The 17,265-nt window shown below is 41.3% G+C and overlaps 1 protein-coding gene across 1 annotated transcript in view; it reads right to left on the bottom strand.

The window, feature by feature from the left end:
* Positions 1-17,265, bottom strand: part of PDIA4 (protein disulfide isomerase family A member 4) — a 226,470-nt gene that overhangs the window by 28,551 nt on the left and 180,654 nt on the right. The window contains exons 8-9 of the mRNA XM_044292831.1: positions 15,175-15,331; positions 14,148-14,381 (exon numbers count right to left, since the gene is read on the bottom strand). Coding sequence (XP_044148766.1) covers positions 14,148-14,381; positions 15,175-15,331 — 391 coding nt within the window. The remainder of the gene's footprint in view (positions 1-14,147; positions 14,382-15,174; positions 15,332-17,265) is intronic.

Genomic DNA, 17,265 nt, shown 5'->3' with positions numbered 1-17,265 from the left:
TGATTGGTCCCTTGCCGGCATGACTGCACTGTATGCTGTCCTTGACATCAGCAGGGCAGGGGCAGAAGCTTTAATCCAAGCGCTTTGCAGCGCTTGGATTAAAGAGCTGCCAGAATGTTTATATACGTGGTAGCTGCACGGGGTATGTGCAGCTATCACGTATATATACGGATTGCGGTCGGGAAGGGGTTAATTAGAATTTACACAAACGACGTCCACTTGTGAATTGCAGTTTCTTGATTTAAGGATATATGTAGAGGGGGGATATGACAGTAACCATCCCCAGTGTATGATCGAATCACTCCCATGGAGGCAACTGTTGAGAGTGAGGAGAGTGGTATCTGATGATATGTTTTTGTGACAAAGTTGACAAGATGTGGGAGAAATTCTCCAAAAGGGGTTATCCTTGCAAATTGTTACAGAAATCCAGTGATAGGGTGTTGACCATTAATAGAGAAACTACACTATGTTCTGCTCCAGCAAAAAGTGGGACGGACAGAATTCCGTTTGTATCTACATTTGGGAGGCATAGTGGCAAGATTGTGGGAATTTTGAGGAAGGAGTGGCACATTTTACATAAGGGCTTACCGACCATATGAGAATTTGATGCTCCCCCACTTATGGCATATAACAAAAAATACCAACTTACGTGATAGGTTGGTTAAAACAGATATAGGTAGCGCACAGAAGGATATTTAGCGCCACGAAAAGTGGGAAATTTACCATGTTTAGGATGTTGCAATTGTGAAAACATGATAAAAAGGGACACATTTGTACACCCTTATAGAGGACAGACAGACAACAGCAGAGGTTTTATACATGTAGATCCAGAGATGTAATATATATGATCCAATGTCAGTGCAGTTTGATCTATATCTCCACTATGGAGATTAGAGAAAGAATCAATAAGCACAAGAGTACCATCAGAAAAAAAGATGCTTGATAAACCGGTGGCCAAACACTTCGTGGAGTGTGGTCACTCTATAAATCAATTGAGGTTTCGTGTTATCGACTCTGTGGGTATACTAAGGAGAGGTGGTAATAGAGAGGATCCTGAGGAAAAATGAATTGAGATGGATCTTCACCCTGAGATCATTACAGCCTTATGGGCTCAATATTGAATTCAATGTAAGTGGTATTGAGTAGTATGAATTTATGTCCCATTAATATTGAGATAAGATTGCTTTTAATGCATTGTTTTTAATGTTATTAATTTTGTTTTCACAGGTGGATGACGTCGGAGTCACATCAGGCACTAGGATCGAACTATTGATCATCAGTTATGCCTTAATGATAACATTATTTTTATGAAGACACTTGTATATGTACCCTATTATTGTCCGGGGTTGACCACAATTATGATTTGCACAGTGATTTTTTTTTTGATTATTGTGCCGCGTGGAGTAGCAGGTTTCCATGGAGATGCATCTTGAGCGGTGCGTAACATGTTGAGTCAGGTGGAGATTTTTGGGATCGTGTGATTTATTTCAAGTCAGATAACGCTATGATGGCGGGGCAATTACTGATGACGTTCCGGACATGTGCAATATGAATTCTGAGACACCAGTGTGGAATCTGAGATATTTTATTGGATCTTTTAAATTAGTGGGTGTTACTAAGTTTGTAGATTGGTCCTCAAAAACAAGAGGAGGAGCTGTATGTACTATATATGTTCACCATTTGCACAGAATATTATGATTGAAAATGTAGCTGAAACGTTGCACTTTATTGCTCTTTTTGTATTCATGGATGTACGAGGAATAGAAATAGTCTGGAGATGCTGCAGTCAACGGTTTGATTGCTGATCTGTGGATCGCTTGGAATCTGCGGTCGTGGACATGCTGTTGCATTCCGGTAGTGTCGATAATGGTTAAAAACAGCACCCCCGGACCTCATTACATTATACTAAATTTTTGGTCACAGAGTTTACTCATGGCTTTCTGTGGGGGCATGGAGTAACTGTACCATAGGAAGAGTTGTCCCAGCCATCAAACCGCGCTCGAATATTTCATTTACCGGTGTGCCTGAATTGAAACCCTTCGTGTGATGACTAGAATAAACTAGAGATATGCAGGTCAGCAGATAAACCCTGGATGTGGTTCCCTTCCTGGACAGGTTGGGGAATTGAGCTAGTAAATAAACTAAATATACTAAAATGGATGGACTTATTCATGAAAAAACAAGTTCAATCCATGCCCTTAATGAGGAACTGGCACAAGTCATGAAAGTGGCTCTCCAAAATAGGATGGCCTCCTAGCTATAGAGGGTGGGACTTGTGCCGTCATAGGAGAAGAATGCTGCACCTGGGTCGAAGATTCACATGACCCCATAGAGGCCCACATGAATAAGTTGAAGGAATTATAACAAAAGGCCAGAAAGATAGCCAAGGAAGGATGAAACCCCTTCTCCTGGATGGGGTCTATAGGTATTTGGTTCAACAATATGATCTCTAACTTGCTGAAGCCCATAGTGGTAGTGATTGATTTTGGCATTACTAATTGTCTGGAAATTACTAATGTTTTTTATTTCTCATTGCAATGGGGGGAAAAAAACCTCAGTGGAAAATAGATTACACAACAGCCTTGGAGACGACCGCCCGGAGGCTCCTGCGCTGCGGTGTATCTCTGGCTGCTGTTATCATCCGCTTAGATTGTGTGTGCTTGTGTTCCTTGTGTGGTTTTAATAAATGTAGGAGTGCTTAGTGCTTAGAAAAATGGCAACTGCTAGACAGACTGGAATCTATGCTTGCATAGCAGGGTCTATGCAGCTTATCTGTATACTCTGTGATATACAGGCTTTCTAAGGAGTAATTTGTTTGCTTAGGCAGGTTAGTAGTTAAGACAACGAGAAATACAAACCCTCAAAGGAAATATCTGCCACGTGAAGAGATGCTTTAGTAACCTCAGAAATTGAAACAAGAGGAGGGAAAATGATTCAGAAGCCATTGTTGGAATATTTGTTAACCAATTAGGTTATTACTTTAAAAGGTTACACCCTGTTGGAAGGTGTATAAATAAAAGGGGCTTGACCCACTAATGGAGGGAATCTAGCTGAGTCTTAAACCTGTCTGCTGAGACTCTGTATTTCTTTGTCGCAACGCATTCACCTGCATTTTTTTATTTTTAAATCTAGATAGTGACATGGACATTTTTTTTATTCAAACTCATTAAAAAAACAACCAAAAAAACAACAACAACTTCACGTTTCCTTTAACCACTTCACATCTCGGTCATTTGCCCCTTTCCTGACCATGTCTAATTTTGCAAATCTGACATATCTCACTTTATGTGGTAATAACTTTGGAACGCTTTTACTTATTCAAGCCATTCGGAGATTGTCTTCTCATGACACATTGTACTTCATGCTAGTCATAAATTTGAGTCAATATATTTCACCTTTATCTATGAAAAAATCCCAAATGTACCAAAAATTTAGAAAAATCCGCAATTTTCAACATTTAAATTTCTCTGATTTTAAAACAAAGTGATACCTCATAATATTTATTACTTAACATTCCCCATATGTCTACTTTATGTTGGCATCATTTTTGAAATGTCATTTTATTTTTTTAGGACGTTAGAAGGCTTAGAAGTTTAGAAGAAATTCTTAAAATGTTTAAGAAAATTGCCAAAACCCACTTTTTAAGGACCAGTTCAGGTCTGAAGTCAGTTTGTGGGGCCTACATAGTGGATATCCCCATAAATGACCCCATTGTAGAAACTACACCCCTCAAATTACTTAAAACAGATTTTACAAACTTTAGGCGTTCCACAAGAATTAAAGTAAAATGGAGATCAGATTTTCCATTTTAATCCAATTTTTTCTTTAACATATCGATGGTTAACAGCCAAACAAAACTCAATATTTATTACCCAGATTCAGCGGTTTACAGAAACACCGCACATGTGGTCATAAACTGCTGTATGGGCACATGGCAGGGCACAGAAGAAAAGGACTGCCACATGGTTTTTAGATGCCATGTCCCATTTAAAGCCCCCCTGACACACCCTTAAAGTAGAAACTCCCAAGAAGTGACTCCATTTTGGAAACTAGGGGATCAAGTGCTAGTTTTATTGGTACTATTTTTGGGTACATATGATTTTTTGATCATTCATTATAACACTTTATGGTGCAAGGTGACCAAAAAATTGGTTGTTTTATCACAGTTTTTATTTATTTATTTTTACAGTGTTCACCTGAGGGGTTCAGTCAAGTGACAATTTTCAGATAGTTACAGACGTGGCGATACCCAATATGTATACTTTTTCTTATTTATTTAAGTTTTACACAATAGTAGCATTTTTTAACAAAAAAATTATGTTTTAATATGTCCGTGTTCTGAGAGCTCAATTTATTTTTTTATTTTTTGAGCGTTTTCTTATGTAGGGGCTAATTTTTTCTGGGATGAGGTGACTCTCTTTGATCACTTGGTGTTGCAATTTTTGTAATGTAAGGCGACATACAGTTTCTGTATTCTTTTTATTGTTATGGTGTTCACCCGAGGGGTTAGGCCATGTGATATTTCTATAGATCTGGTCGTTACGGACGCGGCGATACCTAATATGTATACTTTTTAAAATTTATTTCACTTTAACACAATAGCATTTTTGAAACAAAAAAAAAAATTATGTTTTAGTGTCTCCATGTTCTGAGAGCTATATTTTTTGCAGGATGAGGTGACAGTTTTATTGGTACTTTTTTGTGGGACATACGTCTTTTTGATCACTTGGTGTTGCACTTTTTATGATATAAGGTGACAAAAATGGCTTTTTTTGACAGTTTTTTTTTTTTTAGGGAACCTATATATAGCCCAAAATAAATTCAGGGCCCACCCCTGATTAAATTATGAGAACCGACCAAAAGGAGTCGGACAATAGAGTACAAAAAAACACTTATAATACCAAGGTAATCCAAAAATAACAATTTTATTAGAAAATCACAGAAAGACATGATTGACACAATTCACACAAAGACATTTAATACAGGTCACAATACATGAACAAATTAAAAACCAAGAGGACCAATGGTGGACTGCTGGTATACATTAGTAAAGTGCATGTGTAATAATCTTGATTGGTCATCAGTATAAGGTGTGTGGCTCCAAATTACATAATCCAACCCATATGCAAATATAGTACAGCAAATACCAAAATTTTAGGGGTGGAAGTACACACCACACAAGCTAACTAAACTAAGGCCATTGGTGATTACAGTTGTAATAGACACATAGAAAATACGGACCAAGCAACTTAGTATACCTCACAGGAACACCACCGGTCCGCTCCCCAACACACGTTTCGCGTCTAGCTTTTTCAAGGGGTACTAGACCTGACCAACTGCAGCAACCCCAGATCATAGCACTGTGACCACAGGCTTGTACAGTAGGCACTAGGCATGATGGGTGCATCACTTCATCTGCCTCTCTTCTTACCCTGATGTGCCCATCACTCTGGAACAGGGTAAATCTTGACTCATCAGACCACATGACCTCCATTGCTCCAAAGTCCAATCTTTATGCTCCCTAGCAAATTGAAGCCATTTTTTCTGGTTTGCCTCACTGATTAGTGGTTTTCTTACGGCTACACAACTATTCAGTCCCAATCACTTGAGTTCCCTTTGCATTGTGCGTGTGTAGATGCTCTTACTTTCACTATTAAAACATAGCCCTGAGTTCTACTGTTTTTTTAATTAGATTTGATTTCACCAAAACGTTTAAGTGATCGCTGATCACCATCATTCAGGATTTTTTTTCTGACACATTTCTTCCTCGAATATGATGGGTCCCCACTATCCTTCCACTTTTTAATAATGCGTTGGACAGTCCTTAACCCAATTTTAGTAGTTTCTGCAATCTCCTTAGATGTTTTCTCTGCTTGATGCATGCCAATGATTTGACTCTTCTCAAACAGACTAACATCTTTTATCTTTTCCACGACCACAAGATGTGTCTTTCGACATGGTTGTTTAACCACTTAAGGACCACAGGTTTATACCCCCCTAGTGACCAGGCCCTTTTTTACAAATCGGCACTCCACAACTTTAGCGGTTTATTGCACGGTCATGCAACTTACCACCCAAATGAATTTTACCTCCTTTTCTTCTCACTAATGGAGCTTTCATTTGGTGGTATTTTATTGCCGCTGACATTTTTACTTTTTTTGTTATTAATCGAAATTTAACGATTTTTTTGCAAAAAAATGACATTTTTCACTTTCAGCTGTAAAATTTTGCAAAAAAAAACGACATCCATATATACATTTTTCGCCAAATTTATTGTTCTACATGTCTTTGATAAAAAAAAAATGTTTGGGCAAAAAAAAAAATGGTTTGGGTAAAAGTTATAGCATTTGCAAACTATGGTACAAAAATGTGAATTTCCGCTTTTTGAAACAGCTCTGACTTTCTGAGCACCTGTCATGTTTCCTGAGGTTCTACAATGCCCAAACAGTAGAAAACCCCCACAAATGACCCCATTTCGGAAAGTAGACACCCTAAGGTATTCGCTGATGGGCATAGTGAGTTCATAGAACTTTTTATTTTTTGTCACAAGTTAGCGGAAAATGATGATGATTTTTATTTTTATTTTTTTTCTTACAAAGTCTCATATTCCACTAACTTGCGACAAAAAATAAAAAATTCTAAAAACTTGCCATGCCCCTCACGGAATACCTTGGGGTGTCTTCTTTCCAAAATGGGGTCACTTGTGGGGTAGTTATACTGCCCTGGCAATTTAGGGGCCCAAATGTGTGAGAAGAACTTTGCAATCAAAATGTGTAAAAAATGACCGGTGAAATCCGAAAGGTGCACTTTGGAATATGTGCCCCTTTGCCCACCTTGGCTGCAAAAAAGTGTCACACATCTGGTATCGCCGTACTCAGGAGAAGTTGGGGAATGTGTTTTGGGGTGTCATTTTACATATACCCATGCTGGGTGACAAAAATATCTTGGTCAAATGCCAACTTTGTATAAAAAAATGGGAAAAGTTGTCTTTTGCCAAGATATTTCTCTCACCCAGCATGGGTATATGTAAAATGACACCCCAAAACACATTCCCCAACTTCTCCTGAGTACGGCGATACCAGATGTGTGACACTTTTTTGCAGCCAAGGTGGGCAAAGGGGCACATATTCCAAAGTGCACCTTTCAGATTTTGCAGGCCATTTTTTACACATTTTGATTGCAAGGTACTTCTCACACATTTGGGCCCCTAAATTGCCAGGGCAGTATAACTACGCCACAAGTGACCCAATTTTGGAAAGAAGACACCCCAAGGTATTCCGTGAGGGGCATGGCGAGTTCCTAGAATTTTTTATTTTTTGTCGCAAGTTAGTGGAATATGAGACTTTGTAAGGAAAAAAGAAAAAAAAAGAAAAATCATCATTTTCCGCTAACTTGTGACAAAAAATAAAAAATTCTAGGAACTCGCCGTGCCCCTCACGGAATACCTTGGGGTGTCTTCTTTCCAAAATGGGGTCACTTGTGGCGTAGTTATACTGCCCTGGCAATTTAGGGGCCCAAATGTGTAAGAAGTACCTTGCAATCAAAATCTGTAAAAAATGGCCGGTGAAATCCGAAAGGTGCACTTTGCAATATGTGCCCCTTTGCCCACCTTGGCAGCAAAAAAGTGTCACACATGTGGTATCGCCGTACTCAGGAGAAGTTGGGGAATGTGTTTTGGGGTGTCATTTTACATATACCCATGCTGGGTGAGAGAAATATCTTGGCAAAAGACAACTTTTCCCATTTTTTTATACAAAGTTGGCATTTGACCAAGATATTTTTCTCACCCAGCATGGGTATATGTAAAATGACACCCCAAAACACATTGCCCAACTTCTCCTGAGTACGGCGATACCACATGTGTGACACTTTTTTGCAGCCTAGATGCGCAAAGGGGCCCAAATTCCTTTTAGGAGGGCATTTTTAGACATTTGGATCCCAGACTTCTTCTCACACTTTCGGGCCCCTAAAAAGCCAGGGCAGTATAAATACCCCACATGTGACCCCACTTTGGAAAGAAGACACCCCAAGGTATTCAATGAGGGGCCTGGCGAGTTCCTAGAATTTTTTTTTTTTTGCATAAGTTAGCGGATATTGATTTTTTTTTGTTTTTTTCCTCACAAAGTCTCACTTTCCGCTAACTTAGGACAAAAATTTCAATCTTTCATGGACTCAATATGCCCCTCACGGAATACCTTGGGGTGTCTTCTTTCCGAAATGGGGTCACATGTGGGGTATTTATACTGCCCTGGCTTTTTAGGGGCCCTAAAGCGTGAGAAGAAGTCTGGAATATAAATGTCTAAAAATGTTTACGCATTTGGATTCCGTGAGGGGTATGGTGCGTCCATGTGAGATTTTATTTTTTGACACAAGTTAGTGGAATATGAGACTTTGTAAGAAAAAACAAAAACAAACAAAAAATTTCCGCTAACTTGTGCCAAAAAAAATGTCTGAATGGAGCCTTACCAGGGGGGGGGGGGGGGGGGGGTGATCAATGACAGGGGGGTGATCAATGACAGGGGGGTGATCACCCATATAGACTCCCTGATCACCCCCCTGTCACTGATCACCCCCCCTGTAAGGCTCCATTCAGACATCCGCATGATTTTTTACGGATCCATGGATACATGTATCGGATCCACAGAACGCATGCGGACGTCTGAATGGAGCCTTACAGGGGGGTTATCAATGACAGGGGGTGATCAGGGTAAACACCCAGATCACCCCCCTGTCACTGATCACCCCCCCTGTAAAGCTCCATTCAGACATCCGCATGATTTTTTACGGATCCATGGATACATGGATCGGATCCACAGAACGCATGCGGACGTCTGAATGGAGCCTTACAGGGGGGTTATCAATGACAGGGGGTGATCAGGGTAATCACCCCCCTGTCACTGATCACCCCCCCTGTAAGGCTCCATTCAGACATCCGCATGATTTTTTACGGATCCATGGATACATGGATCGGATCCACAAAACGCATGCGGACGTCTGAATGGAGCCTTACAGGGGGGTTATCAATGACAGGGGGTGATCAGGGTAATCAGGGTGATCACCCCCCTGTCACTGATCACCCCCCCTGTAAGGCTCCATTCAGACATCCGCATGATTTTTTACGGATCCATGGATACATGGATCGGATCCACAAAACGCATGCGGACGTCTGAATGGAGCCTTACAGGGGGGTTATCAATGACAGGGGGTGATCAGGGTAATCAGGGTGATCACCCCCCTGTCACTGATCACCCCCCCTGTAAGGCTCCATTCAGACATCCGCATGTGTTTTGTGGATCCGATCCATGTATCCATGGATCCGTAAAAAATCATGCGGATGTCTGAATGGAGCCTTACAGGGGGGGGTGATCAATGACAGGGGGTGATCAGGGAGTGTATATGGGTGATCACCCGCCTGTCATTGATCACCCCCCTGTCATTGATCACCCCCCTGTAAGGCTCCATTCAGACATCCGCATGATTTTTTACGGATCCATGGATCGGATGCACAAAACGCATGCTGACGTCTGAATGGAGCCTTACAGGGGGGTTATCAATGACAGGGGGTGATCAGGGTAATCAGGGTGATCACCCCCCTGTCACTGATCACCCCCCCTGTAAGGCTCCATTCAGACATCCGCATGATTTTTTACGGATCCATGGATACATGGATCGGATCCACAAAACGCATGCTGACGTCTGAATGGAGCCTTACAGGGGGGTTATCAATGACAGGGGGTGATCAGGGTAATCACCCCCCTGTCACTGATCACCCCCCCTGTAAGGCTCCATTCAGACATCCGCATGATTTTTTACGGATCCATGGATCGGATCCACAAAACGCATGCGGACGTCTGAATGGAGCCTTACAGGGGGGTTATCAATGACAGGGGGGTGATCAGGGAGTGTATATGGGTGATCACCCGCCTGTCATTGATCACCCCCTGTAAGGCTCCATTCAGACGTCCGCATGTGTTTTGCGGATCCGATCCATGTATCCATGGATCCGTAAAAATCATGCGGACGTCTGAATGGAGCCTTACAGGGAAGTGATCAATGACAGGGGGTGATCAGGGAGTGTATATGGGTGATCACCCGCCTGTCATTGATCACCCCCCTGTAAGGCTCCATTCAGACGTCCGTATGCTTTTTGCGGATCCGATCCATGTATCCGTGGATCCGTAAAAATCATACGGACGTCTGAACGGAGCCTGACAGGGGGGGTGATCAATGACAGGGCGGTGATCAATGACAGGGGGGTGATCAGGGAGTTTATATGAGGTGATCAGGGGTTTATAAGGGGTTAATAAGTGACGGGGGGGGGGGGGGGGGTGTAGTGTAGTGTTTGGTGCGACTGTACTGACCTACCTGAGTCCTCTGGTGGTCGATCCTAACAAAAGGGACCACCAGAGGACCAGGTAGGAGGTATATTAGACGCTGTTATGAAAACAGCGTCTAATATACCTGTTAGGGGTTAAAAAATTCGGATCTCCAGCCTGCCAGCGAGCGATCGCCGCTGGCAGGCTGGAGATCCACTCGCTTACCTTCCGTTCCTGTGAGCGCGCGCGCCTGTGTGCGCGCGTTCACAGGAAATCTCGGCTCACGCGAGATGACGCCAATCGGCGTTAGTGTGACCTGGCAGCGCCGCAGCATTGACGCCTTTCGGCGTTAGTGTGACGGCAGAAGGTTAAGAAATGAGAAGCAACTCATTGCACCAGTTGGGGTTAAATAACTTGTTGCCAGCTGAAAGATAATCGGCCATGCAGTAATTATCCAATAGGAGGCTCATAACTATTTGCTTACTTAAATCCAGGTGGCGACTTTTTTTTTTTTTGAACAGGCTGTGTACAGTCGTGGCCACAAGTTTTGAGAATGACACAAATATTAGTTTTCACAAAGTTTGCTGCTAAACTGCTTTTAGATCTTTGTTTCAGTTGTTTCTGTGATGTAGTGAAATATAATTACACACACTTCATACGTTTCAAAGGCTTTTATCGAGAATTACATGACATTCATGCAAAAAGTCAGTATTTGGCCCTTCTTTTTCAGGACCTCTGCAATTCGACTGGGCATGCTCTCAATCAACTTCTGGGCCAATTCCTGACTGATAGCAACCCATTCTTTCATAATCACTTCTTGGAGTTATTTTAGAATTAGTGGGTTTTTGTTTGTCCACCTGCCTCTTGAGGATTGACCACAAGTTCTCAATGGGATTAAGATCTGGGGAGTTTCCAGGCCATGGACACAAAATGAAACACCAAAAACAACTCTATCATAAATATCTCGCGTGGAGTTATTCGTATCGACACCTATATAGCTCAAAGAGCAGCCACACAAAGAGTAATTCTAATTAAATATTCTTTATTGGATATCCAACACAAGAGATGGTATATCAATTAAAAAACATATAGAAAGCAGTGCATACTGAGAACACAACAGTGTTACAATGATTGTATAAAAACAGAGTAGGCTCCAAACCACTAAGGGACTAGTATCCCCCCATACACAATAAAGCAGTATCAGCTAGGTGGGGCACATATGGCAGTGAAGGCATCCAGAACATACATAGACACTCCAGACATCTAAAAGGAGTGTGAGTCTGAATGCCACCCACATCAAGCGGAGACTGCAAGGGAGGAGGGGGAGAAAAAAACACTGTTTTAAACTGCAAATGCAGAGAAATTCCTACTGACCCTGGTCTGGAACCGCCGCCCGACGATCGTTTCGCAGAATGCTTCCTCTTGGGGCCTGAAAAGGGAAGCATTCTGCGAAACGATCGTCGGGCGGCGGTTCCAGACCAGGGTCAGTAGGAATTTCTCTGCATTTGCACTTTAAAACAGTGTTTTTTCCCCCCCCTCCTCCCTTGCAGTCTCCGCTTGATGTGGGTGGCATTCAGACTCACACTCCTTTAGATGTCTGGAGTGTCTATGTATGTTCTGGATGCCTTCACTGCCATATGTGCCCCACCTAGCTGATACTGCTTTATTGTGTATGGGGGGATACTAGTCCCTTAGTGGTTTGGAGCCTACTCTGTTTTTATACAATCATTGTAACACTGTTGTGTTCTCAGTATGCACTGCTTTCTATATGTTTTTTAATTGATATACCATCTCTTGTGTTGGATATCCAATAAAGAATATTTAATTAGAATTACTCTTTGTGTGGCTGCTCTTTGAGCTATATAGGTGTCGACATGGACACAAAATGTCAATGTTTTGGTCCCCGAGCCACTTAGTTATCACTTTTGCCTTATGACACGGTGCTCCATCGTGCTGGAAAATGCATTGTTCTTCACCAAACTGTTGTTGGATTGTTGGAAGAAGTTGCTGTTGGAGGGTGTTTTGGTACCATTCTTTATTCATGGCTGTGAGCCCACTCCCTTGGATGAGAAGCAACCCCACACATGAATGGTCTCAGGATGCTTTACTGTTGGCATGACACAGGACTGATGGTAGCGCTCACCTTTTCTTCTCCGGACAAGCCTTTTTCCTGATGCCTTAAACAATCGGAAAGAGGCTTCATCGAAGAACATGACTTTGCCCCAGTCCTCAGCAGTCCATTCACTATATTTTCTGCAGAAGATCAATCTGTCCCTGATTTTTTTTTGGAGAGAAATGGCTTATTTGCTGCCCTTCTTGACACCAGGCCATCTTCCAAAAGTCTTCGCCTCACTGTGCATGCAGATGCGCTCACACCTGCCTGCTGCCATTCCTGAGCAAGCTCTGCACTGGTGGCACTCCGATCCCGCAGCTGAATCCTCTTTAGGAGACTATCCTAGCGCTTGCTGGACTTTCTTGGATGCCCTGAAGCCTTCTTAACAAGAATTGAACCTCTTTCCTTGAAGTTGTTGATGATCCTATAAATTGTTGATTGAAGTGCAATCTTAGTAGCCACAATATCCTTGCCTGTAAAGCCATTTTTATGCAACGCAATGATGGCTGCACGCGTTTCTTTGCAGGTCACCATGGTAAACAATGGAAGAACAATAATTTCAAGCATCACCCTCCTTTTAACAGGTCAAGTCTGCCATTTTAACCCAATCAGCCTGACATAATGATCTCCAGCCTTATGCTCATCAACATTCTCACCTGTTAACAAGACGATTACTGAAATGATCTCAGCAGGTCCTTTAATGACAGCAATGAAATGCAGTGGAAAGTTTTTTTGGGGATTAAGTAAGTTTTCATGGCAAAGAAGGACTATGCAATTCATCTTATCACTCTTCATAACATTCTGGAGTTTATGCAAAGTGCCATTATAAAAACTTAAGTAGCAACTTTTCCAATTTCCAATATTTATGTAATTCTCAAAAACTTTGGCCACAACTGTATATTGACTCAAATTTGTGACATGAAGTCATATCATTAAGTACAATGTGTGGATAAGTAAAAGCGTTCCAAAGTAATTACCCCATAAAGTGACATGTCAGATTTGCAAAAATGGCCCTGTCCTTAAGGAGTTAAGGACAAAACTGTCTGCAGAGGCAAAGGGTTGATCTTCTTAGGGAACTTAAACATATGAGCCTCTGATCAGATTAAACATAGACTGCAATAGTATATTATTGCAGTCATGGTATTTTTACAGGCCTCCTATTAAGCCCTTTTATAGGCTGCCACCAATTGAAACCCCACTGCATTTTGCATATGCCGAGCCATCATTAGAGTTCATGCTGCCCTAGGAACTTTAGTTCCCCCTTCCCCATTGATGTTAATACAATTTAAACAGCTGCCAGCCAAAAACTCCCTAGACTGTCAGCTATCCCTCCCAACTCACCCATATGCATGCACACTTAAACGGAACCAGTCAACATAAAAATGCAATGTAATCTGCCCGCATCATTTTATAGAGCAGGAGGTGCCGAGCAGATTGATATATAGTTTTATGGAAAAGGATTTAGCAAAACTTGTAAGTTATTAACTTCTGCGCAGTAGTAGAATTTAATTTTTGATAACTTCGCTCATCTCTAGTTCCCACTCACCAATTAGCTTCACATGAAGTACCACAGAGGAGAGGGAGGAGGATTACTCTTCTCTTCTGCCTTGTGTTCAAGTGCAGCTGTCTCCCAGAGTATATGCATGCAATTTTATTTGTGTTTTTTTATCTATTTGTTAATCTTTAATCAAAATAAATACTGGCTATGAACAGCTTACCTTTCTTGAAGTCCATCACAAACTCTCGAAGTGAATTAGAATCAAACTCTTCAGGCTCTTTGGCATATTTTTTGCCACTAGCATCCAAAATTGCAACATTCACTTCCTCTCCAGTGTCACCTAATTCAAGATCTTTTAATTCAGATGCATAATCATCTTCATTAGCAATGCAGAAGGTATATTCTGGAAAGTCTTTTGCAACATCCAAAACTTTGTTGCGCCAGTACTGAGTAGCTGCAATTAATAAGCACAAGAACTGAATGTAAAACCATCCCATCACTTAAACAACTTATGCCCATCTGTTCATTTTTCGTCTAGATGTGGAAATAAAAATGTAGATCATCAGTATCCGATTGGTGGAGGTCCAACACAGGGGATCCCCAGCGATTAGCTGTTAGGAAAGGTATTGCAATCTCAGCAGCACTGCGGCCTTCTCACCAAGCACACAACGTATATTGCACACCTGCTGTGCTTGCTGTCGCAGATCATCCCCATTTACTTCAATGGGGCTGAGCTGCACCTAAGCCACGTAAACAATGAACATGACATCACATGGCCTAGGCTAAGCTGTGAGAAGCCAGTAGTGCCTTTTCTGAGTGTTAGACCCCCACCGATCAAATACTGATGTATGGTTCATCAGTATAAAAGTCTTGGAAAAACCTGTTTAAAAATATATTCCACAAGTTGTTTAACAAAATACTTTGACCATTTAAAAAGTACAGTAAGTAAAAAAAAATGCATCCATTCTCACCTATTTTGGATTTATAGATGTTGATTGCCACACAAGAAGTGTTAATTTTAAAAAAACGCAATTTTTACATATCCTTCAATGACTTCATAAACGTTTTTGAAATGTAAATATTGAAATGATTTAAAAGTCAAGTCAACTTAGTAGATTGAAACTGACTCCATTTTGAATTTCTATTGTTACTTTGTAAGTGTAGAAAAATATAGCACAAACATTTTCTTCACTTTTTAGGCAAGTTAAGCAAATTTATAACCATAACTATTAATGGCATTGACATACCAGTGCGATGGTCAAAACCGAAATCTACAGTGTAATAAACAACTACAAGAGGACGCTTATTGTATCTTTTTGCTTCATTTGTTTTTGTTCTGTGACCAACCAAAGGCAAAGCATACTTCAAGACATGCTCCTTCAGGTCTTCCTCACTTGTAGAATCCTGCAAACAGACAAAAATAAAACTTAAACCAGGTAAAAATTAACTAAATTTACTAAAATCTGTTACATACAGTATCAATCACTACCTTTTTTGTTACATTTTATTGTTAACAAACATGCTCCTCTCCCCTCAGTTACTGGGGCAAAAGGAATTATACTTGGTGCATTATGATTGAGACTATCTTTTAGGAAACATTCATACGACTATCAGTTTTATGGTCTGAAAATCACAGTTCTGCAAAATACAGATGCGGTCTGTGTGGTAATCGCATTTTGATGTGTACCCACTGACTTCAATAAGTCTGCATTTTGTGGCAAAATATAGGACAAAACAGACATAGGGATGCTGACTACACAAGGATGCGGTTCGTGTGCCATCCGCTTTCACGGATGTTCCACAGGTAGCAAATTTTCTAAACTTTCTTCACTAACTACAAATGTCAAAGCAAATGCTTCAAAATACAACTGGTGTCCTCTCAGCAATCACAGTTCAAGTGCTTGTGCATGTATGGGCTATATCATGTTCATGTCTTCTGAACACATACAGTGCATTTGGAAAGTCTTCAGACACTTATTTCACATTCAGTTTGCCCTCAAGTCTGACCAGTCTTCTTGTCCCAGCTGCTAAAAAAAACACCCCCTCACAGCATGATGCTGCCACCATAATGCTTCACTGTAGGGATGGTATTGGGCAGTGCATCAGTTTGCTTCAAACATGATGCTTTGAATTGTTCAGTCTTGGTTTTATTAGACCAGAGAATCTTGTTTCTCAGTCAGAGTCCTTTAGGTGTTTTTTTTTTGCAAATTTTCATGCGTCTTACTAAAGAGAGGATTCTTTATGGCCACTCTGCCATAACGCCCAGGTTAGTGGAATGCTGCAGTGATGGTTAACCTTTAAGTAATCAGGAGAATAAGAAGAAGAGCAATTAGTTACATAAACACCTTTGCATCCTGTGTGTACCATATGCTCTTCGCTGAGGATCCACAGAAAGGCTATGTTCCACTGCACATGTGGAACCAGTGCAGAGACTCACTAGATGGACCTGCACAGACCGACACCTTTTTAACACAAGGGTGCGCTTTTAGAAACAGATCAAAACCACATCTCTAAAAATAACAATTAATACTTTGTTGCTCTAAATTACATATTGAATATATTTATTGATATTTTTAGCCATGGGACATTCCCTTTACTGAGAATTTGTATTCCAAAAATGACCCATAGTATCAATCAAGTTTTTATGTTAAACTTTTAGACATTTTAGGTGATATTTTTTCTATTTCTAATGCCCGATAGTATCTATATTTCAAAACAATCCTAAACCATGCAGTTTTCACAGTGGCCACTAGGCCTAAAATATGTCATGACTTTGTTAACTGAAAGCAGTCACATGGGGCATAGAGACAATAGAATGGAGGAGACCTCACTGACTATCATCTATTGTGAATGGTGGATTCTGTGTTATTTGTATAGAGGTGTTACTTATCAATGTAATTCTGCCTGTTATGGTAACGAGGTTACTGAAAAATTACCTGTGATTCAGTTTTTGCTATTCATTTTTTTACTCCCTGCCTTCTTGGGGCCATACCCATTTTATTTTTCTGTTTACAGTCATATGAGGGCTTGTTTTTTGCTCCACAGTCCAGTGGCGACATGCTTTACACCACTCTATCCAATGCTTGCTATTTTGCTTAGGGATGTAAGCAGGGCCGGCGCCAGCAGTAAGGCGACTTAGGCAGTTGCCTAGGGCGCCATTTAGCAGGGGGCGCCTGTTGAGGTAAAAACAAAACAAAAATTGGTTATGTAGGTTCGGGCGGCCGGCAGGCGGCGCCCCTCATGCTGCGCCTCCTGAGCGGCCGGCTTAGTGCTGCGCAGCCGGCCTGTGCCTGCTGACTGCTGTGTTGTTAATGTAGCGTGGCCGAGCTCTGTTCGGT

Source organism: Bufo gargarizans, chromosome 5 (assembly GCF_014858855.1).
Source record: "Bufo gargarizans isolate SCDJY-AF-19 chromosome 5, ASM1485885v1, whole genome shotgun sequence".
NCBI lineage: Eukaryota > Metazoa > Chordata > Amphibia > Anura > Bufonidae > Bufo > Bufo gargarizans.
Note: the sequence above shows the minus strand (reverse complement) of the source record. Positions and strands in the feature narration are given on the sequence as shown.